Below are 21,157 nucleotides of genomic sequence, written 5' to 3'. Positions count from 1 at the left end.
GAGAAAATGCTAGGACGAAGAGAAAAAAAGATTTCTTCCCAGCTGACAATCTGATGTGAGGATGGGTCATCACAACTCTAAACACCACTGAGTTATATTAAGATTTTTTTGACGGACTAACAGTGTGCATCTTCATCTGTGCTCCCACATAACTGTTTTGTCCATGGTGAATAAAAAGCCACATTCTCTCTTCTCAACTTTTTGAGTAGCTCTTCATGGAATGCAGCTGCACATTACACTTAACATACCAAGTGCAAACTGTCAACAAAAGGATTGTTCAACTCTTCCCTCTTCCTACCTTATGCCTCCTCCCCTAAATCAGAACCAGCGATCATACAGCTGCACTGAGACACAGATCAGCTTGCTGATACAGTGGAAAACCATCCCACCAAAGGAAAAAAAAACCCCACCCAAACATTTTCTGACAGATCAGTGAATAGATCTGATTCACTGCACAGCTGCATAATCACTACATAAGATTAAGCATAACTTGAAACTACCCACAGATGCAGTAGCAACACTTATCCTGGTGTGGCTGTCTATAGCAAGCTCAAAATATGCAAAGTTTCCTGCTCTGCACAGAAGGCTTGACAGATGGGGGAGGTTTATAGGAAGCTGTCAGTCTGCCAAAAAAGACGGCATGTTTGTTTAGTTGTAAATTAGATCACTTATTTCTATGCAACATGCACCTCAGGCCCTCTTTTTGAGAACACCTTGCTCATTACTTCTGTGTACAAAGGGGCTGAACTTATCCACAGACTTTTAGTAGCAATATCACAGAAGAACTATGACAGGGAACAGAATTTGAGAATGAAAGATCTGCTAGGGTGTACAGGTACCTGAATATGCTTATGGTGTTAGTGAGACTAATTCCAAACGAAGTCAGAGAATAAATTTGACTCATTAGACAAAATAATATCCTATACATCCAAATTCCTTCTAAACAATCAGAACTTCTGCTCATGTAATTATTCTTCTAATATAATTCTTCTGTTAATATAATTTCATTGATTTTGAGATTTTTAAATACCAAGATGGAAAAAAGGTAGAAGACATGTAGCCTTTTCAGCTAGCCAGAATATTTTTGTTTCAAATTCTCCCAAACATTCAATATAATCATGACAAAATTTTATTTCAAGAGAAATTTTTCACCTGTCTGCCAGGAAGGAGCCCTGAATTGTGGTAAAAGGGTAGATCCTGAAGAGACTGCCTGAGCGGTACGAGACTCAATAGCAGAGAGAAAATTCATAACTGAAGAAGTTTCCTTAGTGTTACTTCCAGCACTGTGCATACTGGTATCAAATATTCCTGAAAGACCTAGATGAGGGTGGAGGGAAATGAAATAAAACAGACAATTCAGATGAACTTGTAAGAAGCTCAAAGATATACATTCATCATTCACTAAAAATAACCTGTGAAACATTAGCAATATTATTAAAGTTCATTGATGTTTTCAGTGTTTAACTGTTTTACAGTGTTGCAACTGTAAAGGGGAACTTGAGTATACATTTTAAAATCTATTACTAAATGTATGTCAAATATGATGCTTAAAAACAATATTTAGGTCAACCAATAAAATCCTCCCTTCATCTCAAGATTCCTGTTCCACTTTACATGAACTGTTTAAACATTCAGAATTCCTTCTGAAATGGGTTCAACTTCTCTGTATCAACCTTTTCCCCCTTTGGGCAGCTTGTAGCAGTTCGGACTTCTCTGTAGGACTGGCACAAGAAAAGGTGTTTTGGTTGCATTCCCTGTTTCAACAAACACCTTTGTGTCTTCCCTGTTGCTCACACCTTTCAATGGCAGGGGGCTCAATGGGAAGTACTGGAGAGATCCAGAGATGCGAGTAACTGAGATTATGCCAAGACTGCAGGATCTGCACCCTGAAATGTTCTCTGCAGTTCTGACCCTCCATCGTCCTGATCGAGGACCTGGCCAAGAGACCGCAGATTCCAGCCAGCACATGAGCTAAAATATATTTCCTTAGAAACTGGGTTGCAAAGCAAGCATGAAGAGGTCATGCCCTGTCTTCTCCTGACAGGGAGACAGGATATCATCAGGATCACAGACAGATCCAGATGCAGATGTAACGTCACCTAACCTGCTACTACATTTAAAGTAAATTTTAACTTTCCCCCAGCACTATGTCTTAGTTTGCACATGTATGTACTAGTAACAGTGTGTTCAAACTTGCATTAGTTTTGCTATCTGCTTTAGTCTAAAAGAATTGGCACAATTTCTGCAGCTGGCTTTGAGGCATACTTAACGTTTGGCCCTTATGCATAGGCCAAATCCTGAAAAACTGTATTTTAAAGAATAAATGCAGTTTCTTTAAGAACCAGCAATGTTATTGAGCATAACACCCCTCTTATATTTTCCTTTCTACTTTCAACATTTGGATAAAAGCTAACAACTGACTGTTAACTGTCTAGTACAAACTCAGCTTTTCTAATACCACTTGCCACCACCTGCATGACAAACTCCCTCCAATTATAAAATTCATCAACTTGAATCTAAATTACGTAACATTTTTTTTTTCTTTAGCTATTTAAGCTGTAATCTCATGATACGGACAGTTACCAGTAGGATGGTGTGTAGTAGAGTATCCAGGAAGCTGATGAGAAGCTGTGTATGTCTGTCTGTGAAGAAGATCTGTTTCTGAATGTGATGAATGTCCTCCTCCATAGCTTAAGCTAAGGAAGAAATTAAACATTATTAACAAAAATATACAGCTATAGAAACAAAGTACAACCATGAAATCCCAATCACAAGCCAAAAAGTTGCAGAAATAAAAGAGAACACAAGCCCAAGGTCTAACAGATGTGGCTGGGCTAGGACGTCACTAAAATTGTTAAGCAGTTAAAAAAAAGTACTACAAAACCTAACAAGCCAAAGGGGGGGGGGAAAACCCTTACAAAAAATCAAAGTTGATCACAGAAAAGTCTACAAAGGACTAGGTCAGAAAGACAGAGGTCTTCCTAGTTCAACTGTAAGAAACACTGGATGGACGCTTTTTGTAATGAGTTACTGATGTAAAATCTGCAAAGCAGATGACTACAAATACATGCCCACTTTAACACTTCAGTTTGATTCCATTAAAACTTACAGGACCACATTTAATACAAAGGCTGGAATGTCTAGGAAGCTGCGGGAGCAACAGGGTTTTTTTAAAAGATTCTGTTAATTTTGGCAGGATTCTAACAAAATTGACAGCGAGAGCACTAGCAAATGACAAATCTTGGTCTTCAGACCTCCTGGCATTAAATATAAGTTAATGATCCACAGTTTTTATTTAATGTTTTGAAACGAGTCATCTAAATTAACATGATGTTTTAATCGGGTTTAATGGAAGAAAACTTAAAATATACAGTGTCTGGGCCCATGCAAAAGCAATAATGCAGAAAATAAAGAAATGTGATCTAAACATCAAGCAACATTAGGAACCTGTCAAAAGTGCTAATGATTTCCAACTTAAAAGGCAGAAAAAGGAGGGGGAAGCAAAACGAAATCGCAAAGCTTTCAAGCTTCAGCTCTATACAGCACCTGTCAAATGGAAAAAATGAAAGCCAGCATGACCGAGTAACCATTTATCATCTTCTCTTCTTGCCTTTTGGACATGAAGTTTATAGGTAGCTGCTACTTACTCCAGTACACGTGAGACTGCTTTAAGTTCAAAATTCAATTGTAAACAGATGCCAAAAAACCCCACAACCTTCCCTGCTGACTACTGTAAGGGAGACTTCCCTTACCCTCTTTCATCCCCTGGGATGAGGGGGCAGTCACTCTGCATAAGGGAAAAATTGAACACTTGATGCCAGGAATCATGACATCATGGGAAACTTTTATAGAAGTCACCAAATAACATAAAAATTGGCAACACCACTGTATTTGCTTCGTTTTCATTAAGACAACAAGAGGAGGCAAGTGAAGATCTGATGAGTCTGTAAGAGCACTATGACCTCCACACATTATGAACCAGCAAGAGCCTGTCTGTAAGGGACACAACATTTTAGACTTCTAGATTAACTTCCATGCCTGAGATACACTAATAGGGGATATATTTTCCATTTCAGCTGCTTATAGCATAGCAGTGCTCCTACAGTCAGCATGCCAGACTAAGGCACAAGCGTAAAGAATGAACTAAAATTCTTTGAAAAAACAAAGAACCTCAGCTACCGCTTTTCTCAGTTGCGGTCACCATCTAGCACTTTAACATCTTTCACAGCAATAATTACCTTTTAGAGAATAGCCAAACATCAGTTGAGAGTCAGCACACTGACATACTTATGTTGTAGAGGATAGATCTTTGCACAGTTCAACACTATCTATCAGCAACTGATTTCTACTATATGCTAACTGAGATCTAATGATTTGCATCACTACTATGGACAACTAGTAGGCATGACTGCATGACACTGTAGGTTATTTTTTGATTTACAGCATTAAAAAAAATGTAATATTTCCAGACCAAAAAAATTACAGTAGTGTTCTGCACACAAAACATTATGCATGTAATAAAGCCATTTTAAATGCAAACATTTTTACAAGACAAATTTTAAAGTTAAGGTGGTTTGGTTTTTTTGAACAAACTTGCACAGCTAGAAAAAAAACAAAGTTTAGGACACATGATGTTTTCTTCAGATTTTTTAAAAATAAAAATGTGCTACACGAGAAAGTAAGTTTCTAAACTGAATCATGGTAGTGCATCCATTCTTAGCAAGAGTTATCTTCACTGACACAAATGCTGATCTTGTGGGAACTTTCCATGTGTAATAGGTTTTACTTAGTTTTACTTTCAAGTTTTCTTAAAGCATTTACCTACATAAAAGTATGCAATGCTGACTTTGCTTCCATATATGTTTAAAAGGCAAACTATGAAGTCATACTATATATATATGGCTTATACGGTAGAACACCTTCCTTTTCCCATTTCAGGTATTTTCAGGCTGAGAGGCTTGAACCACTACATGTTTGGCACTGTAGTGGTGTTCTAGACAAGCGGGACTACACTTTGCAGCAACCTTCCAGATGAGGCGAGACCCACAAAAACCGGTACAGATTACATCAAGTAATATTGCATCATTCCTCCTCTTACATTGTCACAGTAGAAGGTTATGAACAAGAAGTGGATGAACTTTACTTTAAATTAACCACCTGAAAATTTGGGAAATTGAAAAAATTAGTTTGCCTTTTTTTTTTTTTAATTTGAAATTTCTACTTATTCTGGTTGTTTGGTGAAGATTGTGATTCATTTCTCCCTCTTCACTCCTTTGCAATAAACACCTTTTTTGTAAAGGAAACATACAGTATACAAAAAGACTACAAGACAGCCTAGAACACAAGCTTGTAGACATGAGGCACAACGCTTGGAATGATAAAAGCAACTTGTAAAAGACACTTAGAGAAAGACTTTGTAACACAGAGGACGCTGGAATTAACACTGGGATACAAAACAACCTCTAGACTTAGTATCTCAAAAACTTTGTTAATTACTAGAACCTCAAAAATTCTAGTAATTACGAGCATCATAAGAATACTCAAAGTATATGATGACTTTTTTTTTTTTAATACAAACTTCCAGATCATAGTTAATGCAACCGCAACCTCAAAAATGAATCTGTCTTTCAATAAAAACATTGTATTTATTAGAATAGTTAATTGTTTATTGTATAATTACTAGTTGCTGGAATGTAGATACTTATCTCAAAAAAAACCTGCATATATGCCTTCAGTTTACATAAACTTATCCTAAACACCAGCACAGCAATCTGAACGAAGATTACTGCCTTAGGGCTTCTTTTTATAATATTTAGCTTTTAAACAGACAAACTTATACAGCATGTAATTCACATATCAAAAATACATTAAGCGTGGCAAATAACATTATGGCTATCTAGCCTTTTGTACTCTGGTTTCCAAGTTTGTTACAATTCCACATGAGTTCTCACTTGTACTGAAATGTCAGATTAGTTACTGAAGAAACACATTCACATTACTTGGTACATTGTTATCTGTTATCATTAGTTGCTATATAGTGTTCCAAAAACACTTCACTTCCCCCTTATCACTGATACATCACAGTGATTTTTCACTTCTACTGGCATAGTTAACTGCACAATGGCGTGATTACCGCTAGAAAGTAATACAAGTTTGACATACAAATTCAGAAAATAGTTCCCCCTGAAGTATTTTTCATTGAAAAGGTCCATTCAATTTTAATATAATATTTAAGTGTTCTTTTAGAGATGTCCTATAGAGAGCCATCATTACCTGTCACTGCTGTAATGATGCAATCAAAAAATCCTTATGACAATGAAAGTGAAACGACTCAGATATTAATCTGGTTTTTTCAGCTCCACCAGTTGGGCTAATAGAAGTTTATTACCTCTCCAGTAAAATTTCTGGAAGAAAATGTATAGTCTTTGCACTTAATTGTTACTAAAATACCCCAACCTTGATTTACAACTCCTTTTTGTTAGCCCATATTGAGTCTTTCCTGAATCAACTCTTCACATATCTGTTTATATTGCTATTCTTATGATAATTCATTTCCACAGCAGTCTTCAGTCTAATAGTTCCATATGAATTTAGGTCTCCAACTGCAAAAGGTCATTGGGTTACATTGCACTCGCTACCCTCCTCACCTGCCAACACAATTATCTGGTTTGTGCTTTATGCAAGCGATAGATGCATTTCTCCATTTCAAGCTCAGATGGAAGGATCGCTTTTACAAGGAAACAAAAGTTAGTTGCAATAAGCACTGGACATACAAGGAACCCTTTATTTTTAATTCTCATTTTCTTCAAATAACCTTGCTCTCCTAGGCACCCATACAGAATGAAATACAGAAAAAACCCACCTTAAACAAGTATGTTAGTTTACTTAATACTCGATACAAAAAGTATCGTTACATGGAAAGAGGGCATTTTCATCTTTCTGCTTTATTTTCTAGATCAGTTTTCATTAGAGCTTAGCAATTTTTAAGATTTTTTTTTTTTTTTTAAAGTTTAGTAACAGCAATTATTCAAGCTCAAGGGAAACATAATGCCTACATGAAAAACAGACCTGGACCTTTAAGCAGCAAAGGATACTTCTGGGTGCAATACCTTGTTCCTTTGTTCTTAGGCACTTGTAACTTCTGCCTCTGATACACAGGAGAATCACTGAAAAACCACATTAAATCACAGAGCGTTTTCAAAGTATTCAAACGGTGCACGCTGCGCTCAGAGTGAAACTGGACACCTACAAGACAAGTAGTTGCACAGGAAACTCCTGACTGCAGGAGAACTGGTAAGGCCCCGTGCTCCCGCTGCCCCAAGGGGGAAGCCTCAGCGCCCCAACCTCGGGCTCCTGTGCAGGCTAACAAGTCAGATCCAAAACAACCAAACCCAACAAAACAAAAGGCAACAACCCAGCGCACACCATACAAGTGATCAGATTTGAGGTAGACAAGGGAAACTATTAGATTTCATCTTTGGGCAGCCTGTTCGACCTTACTGAAAACAAGAGGAGTTTCCTGACTCCTGCAGGGAGATGACTAGGCATGCAGTCCACTTCTAATTAAATCACCAAAAAGGAGATTAAAAAAAACGGTGATAGCCTCACGCTGACAAGGAAATACCTTAAAACTCACGCTTTTCGCATATATCGCAAGTCAGATAAAATGCAATGGGGGAAATATTACTCAAATTTCCCCCTCTACCCTGAAGCTCAGATACTTGGCAAAGGAGTCTTCCCTTCAACCAGCTCCTTAGCTATGCAATAGCAAGTTCCAGACAGAGGCCGAAAGCAAAGCCGCTTAAGAACCAAACACCATGAAAATGACGGACACATTTCTAATTATTAAAAATACTGTTCTAAATATAAGATATATAAACTGATACGCAGCTTACATCTCTTTTTGTCCACTATATTTGATTTTAAACATGTAAAATACAGTTCCAGCTTGCATTATCTGCTGGCAAGTTTGTATTTAGAATCGGTTTAATATTAGATACCATATTTAATATTTTGCTTAAATATTTAGCTTTGTTAATTTGCCTTTATTCACAGCATCCCATGAAGACAGGAAGGAATAGTACTACTTGGAAACATTACTTGAATTTAATACAGATAAAATGGAGTGTAAATGGCCTTTTAGCCAGCATGTGCTTCAGCTGCCCATTCTAACCGCAACGGAGTTCACCACCGTTTGCTACGCTCTGACTAGAATGTAATTCAGCATCTAGGGTTCATCTATCTGCAGCTCAGAATAAAATTAAAATTTAAAAGCAATGTTATAGGTAGATCTATTTAATCCACAAATGGGTTTGATATTGTATTTTAAAAAAGGAATGCCTCCAAGAAAGCAGAATCATAAAGGACAAAGGAATTTGCCTAGAATGTAAGTTGCTACTTAAATGAGTTTAATGCTGTTAATAACATCAAATCACTCCTGTCCAATGGACAGGCCAACGCACTTCTGGAAGTTTAAAAGCAAGCCTGTACAGACAACAGAAAGTGTTTCAGAAATTAATTCCAATAGAAATAAAGGAAAACAAACTCCTGCTCAGCCCAGAGGCTCATTTCAGTGCAAAATATTTATTTAGAAATGTACACAATATGTGATTTTCCACCTCTATTTCCCAGCTGCAGACATACAAAAAAAACCCCAAAACAAAAAAAAAAGACACTGCAAGAACAAAGTTGGTTCAAAGCTTGCAAATGTTGTCAGGTTCAGGAAAAAATGGAAACCAGCCTACTCCCTGCATCTAATTCCACTGATCCTCTCTTAAGATGATACAAGACAAGACAATCCTTAACATTTGAAGATTCAACCAACATTTGCACAAAGAGAAAGAATATTTATCAGGCTAGAACAGTTATGGTATCCACGAGACAAAAGAAAAAATAACCTGCTACTTGAAAAATAAAGTCCGCCACTGAAAAATTAGAAGAAAAGCATCTCTAAAGTTAGTATGTCTTAAAAGGTACGTAGAGCATTCCTTTGGGAACAGCATACGTCTTTAGCATTTGCCTGGCTTGTTTTTGAATTATCACATAAAAAATAAATAGACGTCAATATTTTAAAGTATTATTAACTACCTATTACTAGGTAGTTACCTATTACCACCAACTACCATAATATTATCCTTCAAGACAGAAGATGACTTTTAGAAAGATGGAAAATACAGAAACAGACTCCAGTACTATGGTATTTCAGTAAAACACAGAAGAGCAGTATTTTATCAACAATCTCAACTGTCTGTTGGTTATGTCACATTCTTCCCTTTAATGTCATTACAGGCATTCAATGTAGAATATATCAAACTGTAACATACCTTCACTTTTTCACTAAAGATGAAGTTATAATATTAATTTCCCACTTCAATTCATATGCAGAGCCACCAAGAGCATGGCTGACCTAAGACTGCCTCGAGGTACTTGCGAGAGGAAACACTCATTACTTCCTTGCTTTCTAGGAGCTGATAGGAGCTTCTAAGAAAGATTTTCAGGTAGAAAATTACACGCAGGGAACTGCCTGAATGAGCAAAAGTTCATGCTGTTCCTGTAATTCTTTACCTGAATACGTCATATCTTAAGAAAAAGATTTTATGGCAAAAAAGGTCCATCTCCCTTTTATTCCCATGTTAATGTGTCTGAACTCTTTATGCTTGATCTTTTTAAAAATAAAAAACTCAAAACCGCTCCAGGAAAGCCAAAATAGTCTTACTGGTACTTCAATACCTGAGTGCAAGTGCTGGCTTGTCTGATTAAGTAACCTGTGGAGTTCTTAATAACAAAGATGATTATAATTCCGTTTTCATAAAAACAGTTAAACTATGTCTTGAAACTATGTATGTGAAAACTAATATTCAGATAGAAGTGAGCTATTTATAAACTTCAACTTCAGTTACTATGGAATGACTGGAGAAACCTCCTTCATGTTCTTATTTTTTAAGGTATACAATGTAAATTATCTTTTTGCTGAGGTTATCTACAGTTCAAATGCAGTACATTTAACAAAAAGTATTTTGGGGGCAGGGCAAGGGGGGTGCAAATATCGCTGCCACTTCTCTTGGCTTTGACTAAAATTCTCAGTAGCCTAACCAAAGCAACTTTCTAAAAGAAATTCTGCGGCTTACAAAAGTCAGATACACTACAAAATGCAAAAAAGGCTGAAGGTATTTTAAATTTAGAATTAAAATTCTAAATATGAACTACTTCAAATTCCTCTAATGAGAAACTCCAAAGCTCCCAGCCTGCTAGCAGGAACCCAGAAGCTGGGGGAGCATCCAGAGCTTTCAGACTCCCTGATGTGTGCCCAGGAGCAGGGCTGCAGGACTGGGGGTGACTGCCTGGCCGCGGCAGCCCCATGCCACCACAGTCCCTCTGGCCATTACCTTGCAGGGCCAGCGGAGCTGGCAGCACTAAGGCAGGTTCCTGTTGGAAACCCCTCTATGTCCTATCGAGAGTTTTCAAGGAATTCATTAAAATCGATTACACCAAACATCCCACAGGAAAAAATGCCGACCATATTTAGATCTGAACATTGCAAATAAAACCGACCATAGAGCACTGTACTAGTTAAGAAGTTCTTTACAGCTTACCCACTTCCCCCACCTCTTCTACTGCAACCAGGCTAAAGCCTGCCTAAATTATTCTATAATAATGCCAGTTTTGAGCTCCTGATGCACTTTTTAAGATTTCAAGGTCTGGAGAGGAGCTTTCAGTGTTCCTGCCTGAATACTGAAGCCTAACTTTCATGTCCTCATTAACTCAATATAGTCACTCCCCACATCTAAACAGACACTGATATGCCCACATTCACCATCCAATTCATATTATAACGCCATATCAGAAATAATTTTAAGCCATTTTTTTGTCAGGCAATGTTTAGGGGGTCCACACATCTTCCCTGACAGCTTCTACTCTACTGCTCCCTGCAGAAGAATGAGTACCCATTATGGTCTACGTAGCTTACACCACGGAAAGAACGGCAATCTTCTTTTCTCGCCTTTTGAGGCACTAGATTATTTTGTCACTACATTTATTTATCCTCTTCTCTTACCTGTTCTCTATGAAAGAATGTTGTCTTCACCCAGCATGGAGATAATAGCTGTGATTTTTTTTAATTAGTAATACTTCTCTCCTACAGAGCTTTACTCACAATTTCAAAGATTTTTGTAACAGACAGTAATGGAAATCTAGCACTTTTTCTCCAACATGTGATGCTATTCTGTTGTCCAAAGCGTACTTGGAGATACTCAAAAATCTTAAAGATCATCACAGCATTAATGGTTGAGCATAGAGCATAATCCTCTACTAAGGTTGGCTGAGATACACACAAAAAGATTTAATTACTTTTAATAATAAAATTTTATTTGAAAATATAAAAGTCAGCAGAGCATTATCTCAAGATGCGGCTTAGCCACACAGTGCCTTATTAAAAATACAATTCATTTCAGCTATCAAAATGCTTCTCAACCCTTATCCTCCCACAGTTATTACAGTGCCATATTTTGTGTCAAGCTTGAGTATTACCTTTGGGATACTATAAGAATGCTTGATATCCCATTTCTTAATAAGCCCTCGATTTTCCAATTATATGGAAAAGATAATGCTGAAGTTGAGATATTCATCACAAAAGAGGTAAGAGGTGCAAATACATATGTCCTATCAACTGAAAGAGCCATCTGAGGCAACACCTCTTTTCACTACCAAATCTCCAAGCAGTTCACAGTTCCGTAACCCATGAAGTATCTTCTCCTTTAATCTAGGGAAACTAAGGCACAAACACTAACCCACTCTGGTTTACAAAAGAGGTCAGCCCTCACAATCAAATTTCAAACACTTGGTACTGAAATAAGGAAGGTTTCATGAAGTTAAAACTTTTAAGAGCTCAGTATGCAACATACTGAATCACTGTGAAGATCAGTGGCTTCACAGCTCACAGCCACAGAACTTGCACAAAATCAAGGCATCTACTCACTGCCTACATCTGAGACCACCAATCTTACTATCCTTGGTCATCCATACAGCCTACAATTCAAGGCCATTAAATATTCTCTTAAGTCTTCCAGCACGCCTACATGTCTCGTACAGTGTTTTCCCCGTCCCACAACGCACTACAAGGACTAAGCAGCTCATATGAGCTCCTTTAGAGTCAATAAAGGCATCCCTATGACTAACACCACTTCTATTCCAATTTAGAAGGTGTGCCCAGGAAAGATCTCATACATGAACAACACACAGTTCATCGTAAAATGCAGCAGCAGGAGTCCTTTACATTAAAGGAAATATCACGGGGTGTTACTACCTACTTTTATAAGGAGAATTAGCATAGTCCCTGAATTTAGCTTTTACACCTCTTCGTCAGTGCTCTCTTCATCCTAAAACAGATTTAAATTTACATTTCTAACCTTGCAAAGGGGTTAGAAACGTGGCTACCATGTTGTCACCAGTTACTATTTAGCTGAAAATAACATATGAACCCAGTTGCTTGTGAATGCTTCAACTAGAAAACGTGCACTGTTCGAAACTGTAGAAAAGTAGTTACAGCTACACAGCATTTATTTTGAGATGGGAAAAACTTCACTATATAAAACAAATTCCTTAAATATGCCCCAGGTATTGATTTAAGATTTCCTGACATTCAGGCAGATGTCAAAACAGTACACACACACACAAACTAAAAAATTCCTTTAATGGTGAAAAACCTGTATTCCCTCTTAAAGAGGATAACAACAGGGATTTTTTTTGAGGGGAAAAGAAGAAAATCCCAGCTCTCTTCAGTGGCACTGACCATCAGTAACCTCCAGGTCACCAGTTCCAGCAACAACTGATGGTAGTTAACAAATGGCTGCTGTTGAGAGTCTTAAGGAATTAGTTTTCTAGGATGACTCTTTGTATAGCAAATGAGCAAATGTTCACAATCAAAAAAAAACCCTATTAGAAATCCTATCATTGGCAGACTCAGTAGAGAATAATGAAACAGAAGGAACATAGGAATTGAAGGATTATTCACTGTCTAGCACTGGAATTTTTGACACGAAGAAGAGACAGAGTAAACAGGATGTGGTGTGAAACATGAAGTTGCCGTATTTCTGAAAGGGATTTCCTGGTCAGAAAAAAGTGCAACATGGAACATGCAGCACACGCTGGTACATTCAGTATCGTCACGAAACACCAGCCCGATTGCACACACACCACGCAGGCGCAATGGTCATTTGCCTGGCACATTCTGGATGTCCAAAAGCTTTCAGAACAAGTTGCCGGACATCTGGAAACGCTAGACGAAGGGCCAGAGCCCTCAAACTCTTCTCACACAACACTGTGAGGTGAAAAAGAGCGCTATCTCCAATGAAATCTAGATGTATGACAGCCCCAAGAACAATTCATATACAGGTTATTAAAAAATAAATGTTCCTTAGTATCCTCCTATGTAAATACTATTACTCCAAGATAAGGATGCCTAAGGGTACCTTCTTCCTGCCGAGTGTAATTGGTTACACTTACACAAGTCCTAAGCAAGCAACAGAGGTAGGCATGTAGAAGGAAGATGAAAAACAAGAAAAGCAATGTGAGCAAATAAAAGCTTGTCTAAACATATGTAGGTTCTTGCTGAACTGTTTTGGACTAAGAAAGTCCAAGTGTGCAGGAATTCAGGAATAAAAGCTCCTTGCCCCTATTGATTGCAACCCATGGTCAGAGAGGTTCTAAGGACGTTCTAACTGTAAGTGACCCATTCATCCCCAACAGTCCGTTCGGAGTAATAAAACAAGGAAGTAATGTAAGAAGAGGTGACAAAGAGTAGCACAAGTAAAACCAGAAACTATAAAATCTGTCCAGTGAGATAAGCAAATCTAGTACTTAATAACTAAGAGCTCCATCCTCTCTGAGCACTTTATTTCTCTTTGCTTAAAAATTCTAAGAACTTTCCTTCCTCTGTCACTTGCATGGTACAGCAAGAAATGCCGTGCTGGAAAGGCTGAACCTGCATGCTGCTCAGAGTTATTTTTGTCACACTTAAGGCTGCTAAGGAAGGTTTGAAATGAGACTATCCATATGCTGCCTTTTAACTGGTTTTTGTTTTGGGGTTTTTTGTTTTTTTAATGTATGGATTAGGCACTCGTTGTACAAAACAACTTTCTGACATGCAAAGTTGTAAATGCTTTGACTAAATACAAGAAATAAAAAAAATCCAAGGAAAATACACCCACTCTATAAGGAGCTCTAGTATTGTTTAGAATGAATATAATCCAGTCATAGGTGCTTTTTTCCTGATGGGAAAAGATTTTTCTAAAAACAATGTCCTTGTATGACTGCATCATGCCAGAATCAACAGCATCTCCAAGAAAAAATAAAAGGTGGGCAAAAGTACAGAAGAAACAAAAGGAAAAGGTTGTTCTCGGGTGGTATAAAGTAAACACCTACAATTAAAGTTAACAGGATGAAAGGTAAAATACACATATGGGACTGAAAGATTTTTTGCATAGGTGGAAGAATACAAAAACCCCTTTCTTTCAGAACAACATATTCAGTAACCTGTCTTGAATGGCTCCATGGGACAGGGCTCACATCTGAAATATCATTCTAGGTGACCCCAAGAGAGGTCAAGCGCTCAACTAACATGGATATTTACTGAGTGCTCCTGGTAGGGAACCAGGCGGTACAGTTTCAGTGGGATGCTCATTGGAGACAGTGACATTGCAAGGCTGAGCTCATCCAAAAGCCGCCCAGGACCACAGGGCAGAGTTCCCACCAAGGCCACGCAGCTCACTCCTTACCGCCCTGCTCCCTACTCGTCCCCTGGTGCCACCTCTGGATTCCTGTCTGACAGCACAGGTACACCAGCAGGGCTCTCCAACTCAAGAGAAAGCTATTCACCTTCTCGGTCAGGTTCATTTTCTCATGGATTAACAAATTAGATCAGCTCCCTGTGCAGTTGCACAAACACCAGAGCCAACGCAAGGGAGGAGGAAGGGAGGCCCTTTCAGCAGCAGTGAGCCTGAGCAGTGAGTTCAGCCATCTCATGTAACTGCACCCTCAGACTAAGTTTCAACTCATTCCTTCTGCACACTGCTCTATGTCACCATTTCTCACTGCATCAAAGTGACATAAAATGCTTAAAATGCTTCATATAAAGTCGTCGTTAAATCTTAGACAGGTAAGCAACGTGTAATTCCAAACAAACCTATCTGGCTCATTTTGAAACTTTAGCAAAGATTTTACAAGATGACCATACATCTACATCTGTGAAAAGCTGTGGGGCATACAGCAAGAATGTGTTCAGCCTCTATGTTCAGTCAATCTTTGACCCTGTCACAGCTGTTATTTCAGTGTGTACTGAATGCAAGTTAAAACAAGTTAAAAAAAAAAAAAAAGGAAAAGAAAACTGACAAAAGCTAGCAAGTCCCTGCAAGGTATCTGTGCTACAGCACAGAGTATCTGTGTGTTATTTTGTGTGTATAAATGTTTTAGATTTCAAAACCTACCAAACTTTGTCATAGTTTATAATGATCTACCTTTTATATGTTTATAAAGCCTATTTAATCCTTCTGTGCCTTTTCTTTTAATAGCAAATGTTCTAAATATATTTACAGTTTATGAGCTTTACCTTTCAACATTTGAAATAGTATGCCATAGGGAACTTTTTGTAGGAAATGTGTTTAACAACGAACATTTTTACCTCTCAGAACAATTTAATTTGATGAAAGAAAATGTTCTATGCTTTTCTAAAACACACTACCTGCACTTTTAGAGTTTCTATAGCTACGCGAAAATCCATTAGAATTAAAAATTGAGCCTTAACTGAATCACAATTATCATACAGTTGTTACTATAAGCATTAGTTTGACAGCTATGCAAAAATACAAGTTAAAAAAATCACCATAACCGTTTATTGTAAAAGTTTAAGTCTCCCACTTGTGCAACTTTGCATATGAACTATCACTGTACCTAACTCATTATCTTAGATTTGCTGCTATAAATATAGGCCACACTAACTAAACGTCAGTGTTATCTATTGTAAAGAACCATCTTGAATTACATTATATAATACCCCATATGTTTGGGTAGGGCAGAGATGGACAAAGACTACCAGGCACAAAGAAACATCAGAGACCATGGCAGTCGCCATGAAATTTAAAACAACAACAAAATAATTGTGACTGACATTCAATCATATATAGCAGAAGATTTGAATCTTAGAGCTGTGGTAAAAACCAAACAAGAACAGCGAGATCCCTCCACTAGTAAAAATCCTTCTCTCAATGAAACCCTAGAAGTACCCTCAAGTGAGACATATACTCAACCAGCAACCTCATCTGTTATCACCTATCTCCATTTCTCTTTCCAAGCAATTACGACAGTCTCTCAAACTATTACACGTTCACCTGTTTTCTGAAGACAATGTTTTTCTCAAGCAAGTAACAAGTAAGCATGACATATGTATTTGCTATTCAATACAGGACTAGCTTTAGACTATGCCACAAAAAGAAAGCATAGAAGTAAGGGTTTCTAACAGCTACACAAAAAGGTCAAAAGTGGCAGTGTGCTCATAGAATGATCAGAAATTCCTTCAAGATGCTCACAGCCTATGTAAGGGGGGAGGGAAGGGGAACGTGGAGGACAGGAGCATCCCTTTCGGCCCCCTGCTACAGGGCTGCCATGGCTGCACTGTCCAAGCACATTCTTCAGTGGGAGCAATCTCTGCTCACTTAACACAGTGAATCCACTGATTTCCATCAGCTCCCCGTCCCCGTTTCACTACTGTCTCCTATTCCATGGGAAAAGTTATGTCACAGCAGGCCTGGTAGCAATGTCCTTATAATACTTCACCACACATTTCCTTTCAGTTGATAGGAATAGTGCCATTGCACAGACAAAACAGTGCCTGCAAGAAATAAGGAGCAGGATAAAAACCAGATGGCTGAAGTTAAGCGCAGGAAGACAGGAGCGAGGCTTGTAGGGAGGAGAAATAATTTTGATGAGCTGAGACTGTGAACATGGCTCTCCACACAAAGGGAACATAGCCCGTCATGACACACCCTGCAACAGCATAAATATGAAATGAAATTTGAATGAAATAGTTATCTACATCACCTAAAGGCTGAATTCTTTTCAACCAAGTACCAGATGAACATGACTTTTTTTTTTTTTTTAATTTAACATCAGGCTAATGCAGCTTCAGCTGTTTAGACGACTACCTGTCAACCATAATCAAAACCACCATTTTGAAAAATGTGATCTCTAACTCAAGGCAAGAACATTGACAGCATATTCCCTTACAGTACATCTATACCTTCACGATTTGCTTCCAGCTGGTACAAGCCTTGGCAGTGATAGGCATGACTCTTAACATCCCAACTCCCCAGCAACTGGCTCCATCCATACAAAGACAAATGTTATCAGTGATAGGGGAACCAGAAACACCTATGCAAGCCCAGACTGTATTTAACATTGTGTCCAACATGGTTCAAATCTTTAAATCTTGCTGAAGACAGGGTATTTTAATTCTTACTAAAATTACGTGAACTCTAACAACCCAGTACAGGAGAACTTCAAGCACAAAATATGATTCATAGTATTTTCCCTGCCCTTGCTACAGTTAAAAAAAAAAAAGTTAAAACATTTCAGTCAACATATTTAAAATGCATCATTGATCACCATCTACACAGCCTTGAGATGAAACTTTTAAGAACTGAAAGCAAGGTCTTCTTGACATTGCTTCCTAAAGTATAGCACAAATATTATCATATCAAGAATGGATTAAGTGATATTAATTTGATTTTTTTTATTAACAATTTGATTGCCAAAGGTACCAGGCATTGATCCAATAAGCTTCTGCATGGTACTTGTCTTGGGACTGTTCTCCATGCCATTTCAATTAAGGAATTCCCCAAATATACAATTAATGTTGCATTAATATAGCAGCTATTAAAAAGATTGAAGTTATGTTTTGAAACCAGGGGATTTTTTTTAATATAGAAAATAATCATCAAGCAGTTGTGTTTCTTCTAAGATCCCGGAGGAATCCACTCTTGCTCCTGCACTACATATTCTTAAATGACCTGGAAAATCCAAACCTTCCTCATGGAATAGACAGCATGATCCTCAACAGATGACAAGAATTGGCGAAAGCAATATAGAAAAGACACGTCACTGACTTCCACTGAAACCAACATAGCAACATGACCAAAAGTAGTTCAACAATTAAGAAGAAAGATTAGAAAGAACTGTAGGCGACCTTACTTTGCCATGTAGGCAACTCTGCTGAGAACCCGGCTAAACACAACTTCATGGGACAAGGTTTTGGCCAAAAAAACCTAACTGTCCTTGCAATTCTCTGTGAAACAACGAATCTAGAGCCTCACACCCCTGGGAGGTCCTATTATCTTCTTACTTAACATTGTCTTAATTGCTTCTAAAATGCAATGTCCACAATTCAGGAAGGGTGACAATAAATTGGAGGGGATCCAGGACAAAACTGAGAGACTAACCGAAGTAAAAAAAAAAAAGAAAGAAAAGAAAAGAATGTCTGTTAAACTCCAGAGGATTATTTTTCTTAATAAAAAGAACATAAAGCAAGAAATTGATCAAAAGTCATAATAATTCATACTCAGGAAAACACAAGTTATAATAGGATTTTCAGTGACGAGGATATTGCAAGATTCAGTGGCTAGAAACTAAAGGTAGCCCTCTTCAGCCCAGAAGTAAGAAATAAAATACAAATCAGCCACTTACCAAGAATTGGGCTGAATTTTGTCTCACTGGAAATTTTTAACTGCACCTTCTAAAACGTAAGCTCTAGTTTCAACACAGATTAAAAAAAAAGTCCTATGGCCTGCATTATGAAGAGGTCAGAGATTGCAACAGTCCTTCTGACTTGATAATCTATTAATCTTGTCAGATCAGAATACACAACTGACCACCTTCAGGACCGAATGCAAAGTCATCTATAGGCGCACCTATTTTGACGGTATATTGTTAGCCTGAGACTATCTTCTACCTTTAAACGTCGTCGAGATCGGAACTGCAGATACATCAAGCTAGAGACATAAAAGGCAGGCTATAACAAAAATCGCATCACCTAGAAAATCCTCATTTCAGTTAGCAGAGTTATACAATCAAAAAGCAATCCGGAGCCAGTAAGCTATCCCGTATTTTTTCCGCACTTCCCGGAACTTTACAGAACTCTCCGTGGGACTGAATCGCTCCAGACAAGTTGTAGCTGAGAGGAGCCTCCGCACGCCCGAGAGCAGCGCTTTAGAGGAAAGCGGTTAACCAGCCTCAGCAGAGCGAAAAACGACGTTGAAATAAAGGGCGAAGCGGGATGCTAGCGCGGCGCTTGCCGCCGCCGGCCCGGGGGCTACCGTCTGCCGGCGCGGGGCGAGGTCGCCCGGTGTCCCAGCGTGCCAGGGCCCCGCCGCCCGGCCGGGAGGCAGCATTGTTCCGGCGGGCAGCGCCGGTGCTCGCCGCCCCGCGCACGCGGAGCGCTGCCCCCGCCGCCCCGGAGCCCCGCTTCCCTCCCGGAGCCGTGAACTCTTGAACCCGCGCCGCAGCCCAACGCGAGCCTCCGGGGCGGAGAGCAGCGGCGGCGGCGGCGGCGCGCCCTGCGCGGGGAGACCGCCCGCCCCGCCGGCGCCGAGGGCCGCCGGCGCCCGCGGACGGCGGGGAGCTCGCTCCGGCCGCCCCCCGCCCGCCCGGCTCCGCGGCCGTGCCCCCAGACGCGGAGGGCCGGCGGACGCGGCCCGTCCGCCCGCTCCCTCCGCCCCGCGGCCCGCCCGGCCTCACCCGCCGCCCCGCGCCGCTGGGCCCCGCTCGCCCCCAGCCGCGCCGCGGGGACGCCCCCCGCCGCCCTGCCTTGCCCCGCCGGAGGGGACCCCTCGTCCGCTTCCCTCCGGCGCTCCCTCGGCCACCCGCGGGGCCAGGCCCCGGCCCAGGCCCCGGCCTTTCCTGCAGCAGCCCCCCGGCGGACCCTCCTCACCTGGGCTTGAGGCTGCCGGCGCCCCGCTCGTAGGCCCAGGAGGCGGCGGGCTGCGCGGCGGCCGGGGCCAAGGGGTCGGCGAAGCTGGGGGTCGTCGGGTAGTTCCTGTCCATCATCGGGGCAGGGCGCGGGGCCGGGGCGGCGGGGGCTCCGCTGGGGCCCTGCGCGCAGGGCGGCGGCGGCGGGGACCGAGCGGGGCGGGTGAGAGCGGCCCCCCCTGCCTCATGCGGGGCGGGCAGCGCCGCGGCCCCCTCCCCGGCGCGGGCCAGGCCGCCGCGTCCCGGCCCCCCTGCCCTGCCTCCACTCCCCTCCCCTCCCGCTCAGCTGCGGGCGGCGGCGGGCGGGCGGCTGAGGGGAGCTGCGCACGGCGGCGGGGGCTGCGCGGCGGCCAGGCGGAGACCCATGTCGGGCTGCTCTTTCCCAGGATGCACCTCCCCCGCCAGCGCGCACTGGGGCTCACGGGCTCCGGCTCCGTGGCCGGGGGGCAGGGAGGCCGCGGCGGAGGGAGCCGCCGCCGGAGCGGCCGCCAGCAGCGCCGGCGGGGGGAGGAGGAGGAGGAGGAGGTGGAGGTCTGCGACTGGGGAACGGGCGGCCGCGGCCTGACGGAGAAGCGCGGCAGCAGCAGCGGCGGCTGGAGGGGAGCGTGGCGGGGGGCGGTAGCCGCCACCGGGGCGGGGTGGGGGCTGAAGGCGGGGACGGCCGGGCCGGGCCGGGCGGTGAGGCGGGGTGGTGGTGGTGGCGGGGGGGAGGCCGGTTTCTCGGCGGGGCCGCGTCAAGTGAAGCGCTGGCGCTTTGTTGGAGGGGCCGGGGCGGGGCCATCTTCTTCCCGCTGAGAGGAAGCGGCGTCAGCGGCGGGCAGCGCCGCGGGCCGCGGCCTCCGGGGCGGCCGCCGCCGCCAAGATGGAGGGCGACAGCCGTCTCAGCCGCCCTGCCCCCGCTACCGCCCCGAGGCGGCGGGTTGCCTCACGGGGAGCGCATTGTAAAGCAATTTGTAGGGCGGCAGCCGCCCTGCCCCGTCGCGGGGGAGGCGCCCGGGGGGGCGGGAGCGGCGTCACCGCACGGTGACGCCGCTCCCGCCCCCCCGGGCGCCTCCCCCGCGACGGGGTGCGTGGATCCGCTGCCCTCCTCACAGGAAAATTAACCTGGGGGGGTACAAAATAAAAAAAACCCGGTGATGATCACGGG

The 21,157-nt window shown here is 41.8% G+C and overlaps 1 protein-coding gene across 1 annotated transcript in view; it reads right to left on the bottom strand.

The window, feature by feature from the left end:
- The window catches only part of QSER1 (glutamine and serine rich 1), a 48,029-nt gene extending 27,401 nt beyond the window's left edge, over positions 1-20,628 (bottom strand). Inside the window, exons 1-3 of the mRNA XM_075502070.1 lie at positions 19,973-20,628; positions 2,584-2,696; positions 1,153-1,317 (exon numbers count right to left, since the gene is read on the bottom strand). Coding sequence (XP_075358185.1) covers positions 1,153-1,317; positions 2,584-2,696; positions 19,973-20,088 — 394 coding nt within the window. The 5' untranslated portion in view covers positions 20,089-20,628. The remainder of the gene's footprint in view (positions 1-1,152; positions 1,318-2,583; positions 2,697-19,972) is intronic.
- Positions 20,629-21,157: the final 529 nt, after the last annotated feature.

The sequence above is a fragment of the Mycteria americana genome, chromosome 5 (assembly GCF_035582795.1).
Source record: "Mycteria americana isolate JAX WOST 10 ecotype Jacksonville Zoo and Gardens chromosome 5, USCA_MyAme_1.0, whole genome shotgun sequence".
NCBI lineage: Eukaryota > Metazoa > Chordata > Aves > Ciconiiformes > Ciconiidae > Mycteria > Mycteria americana.
The sequence above is the reverse complement of the archived record's forward strand: the minus strand, read 5'-3'. Positions and strand labels throughout refer to the sequence as shown.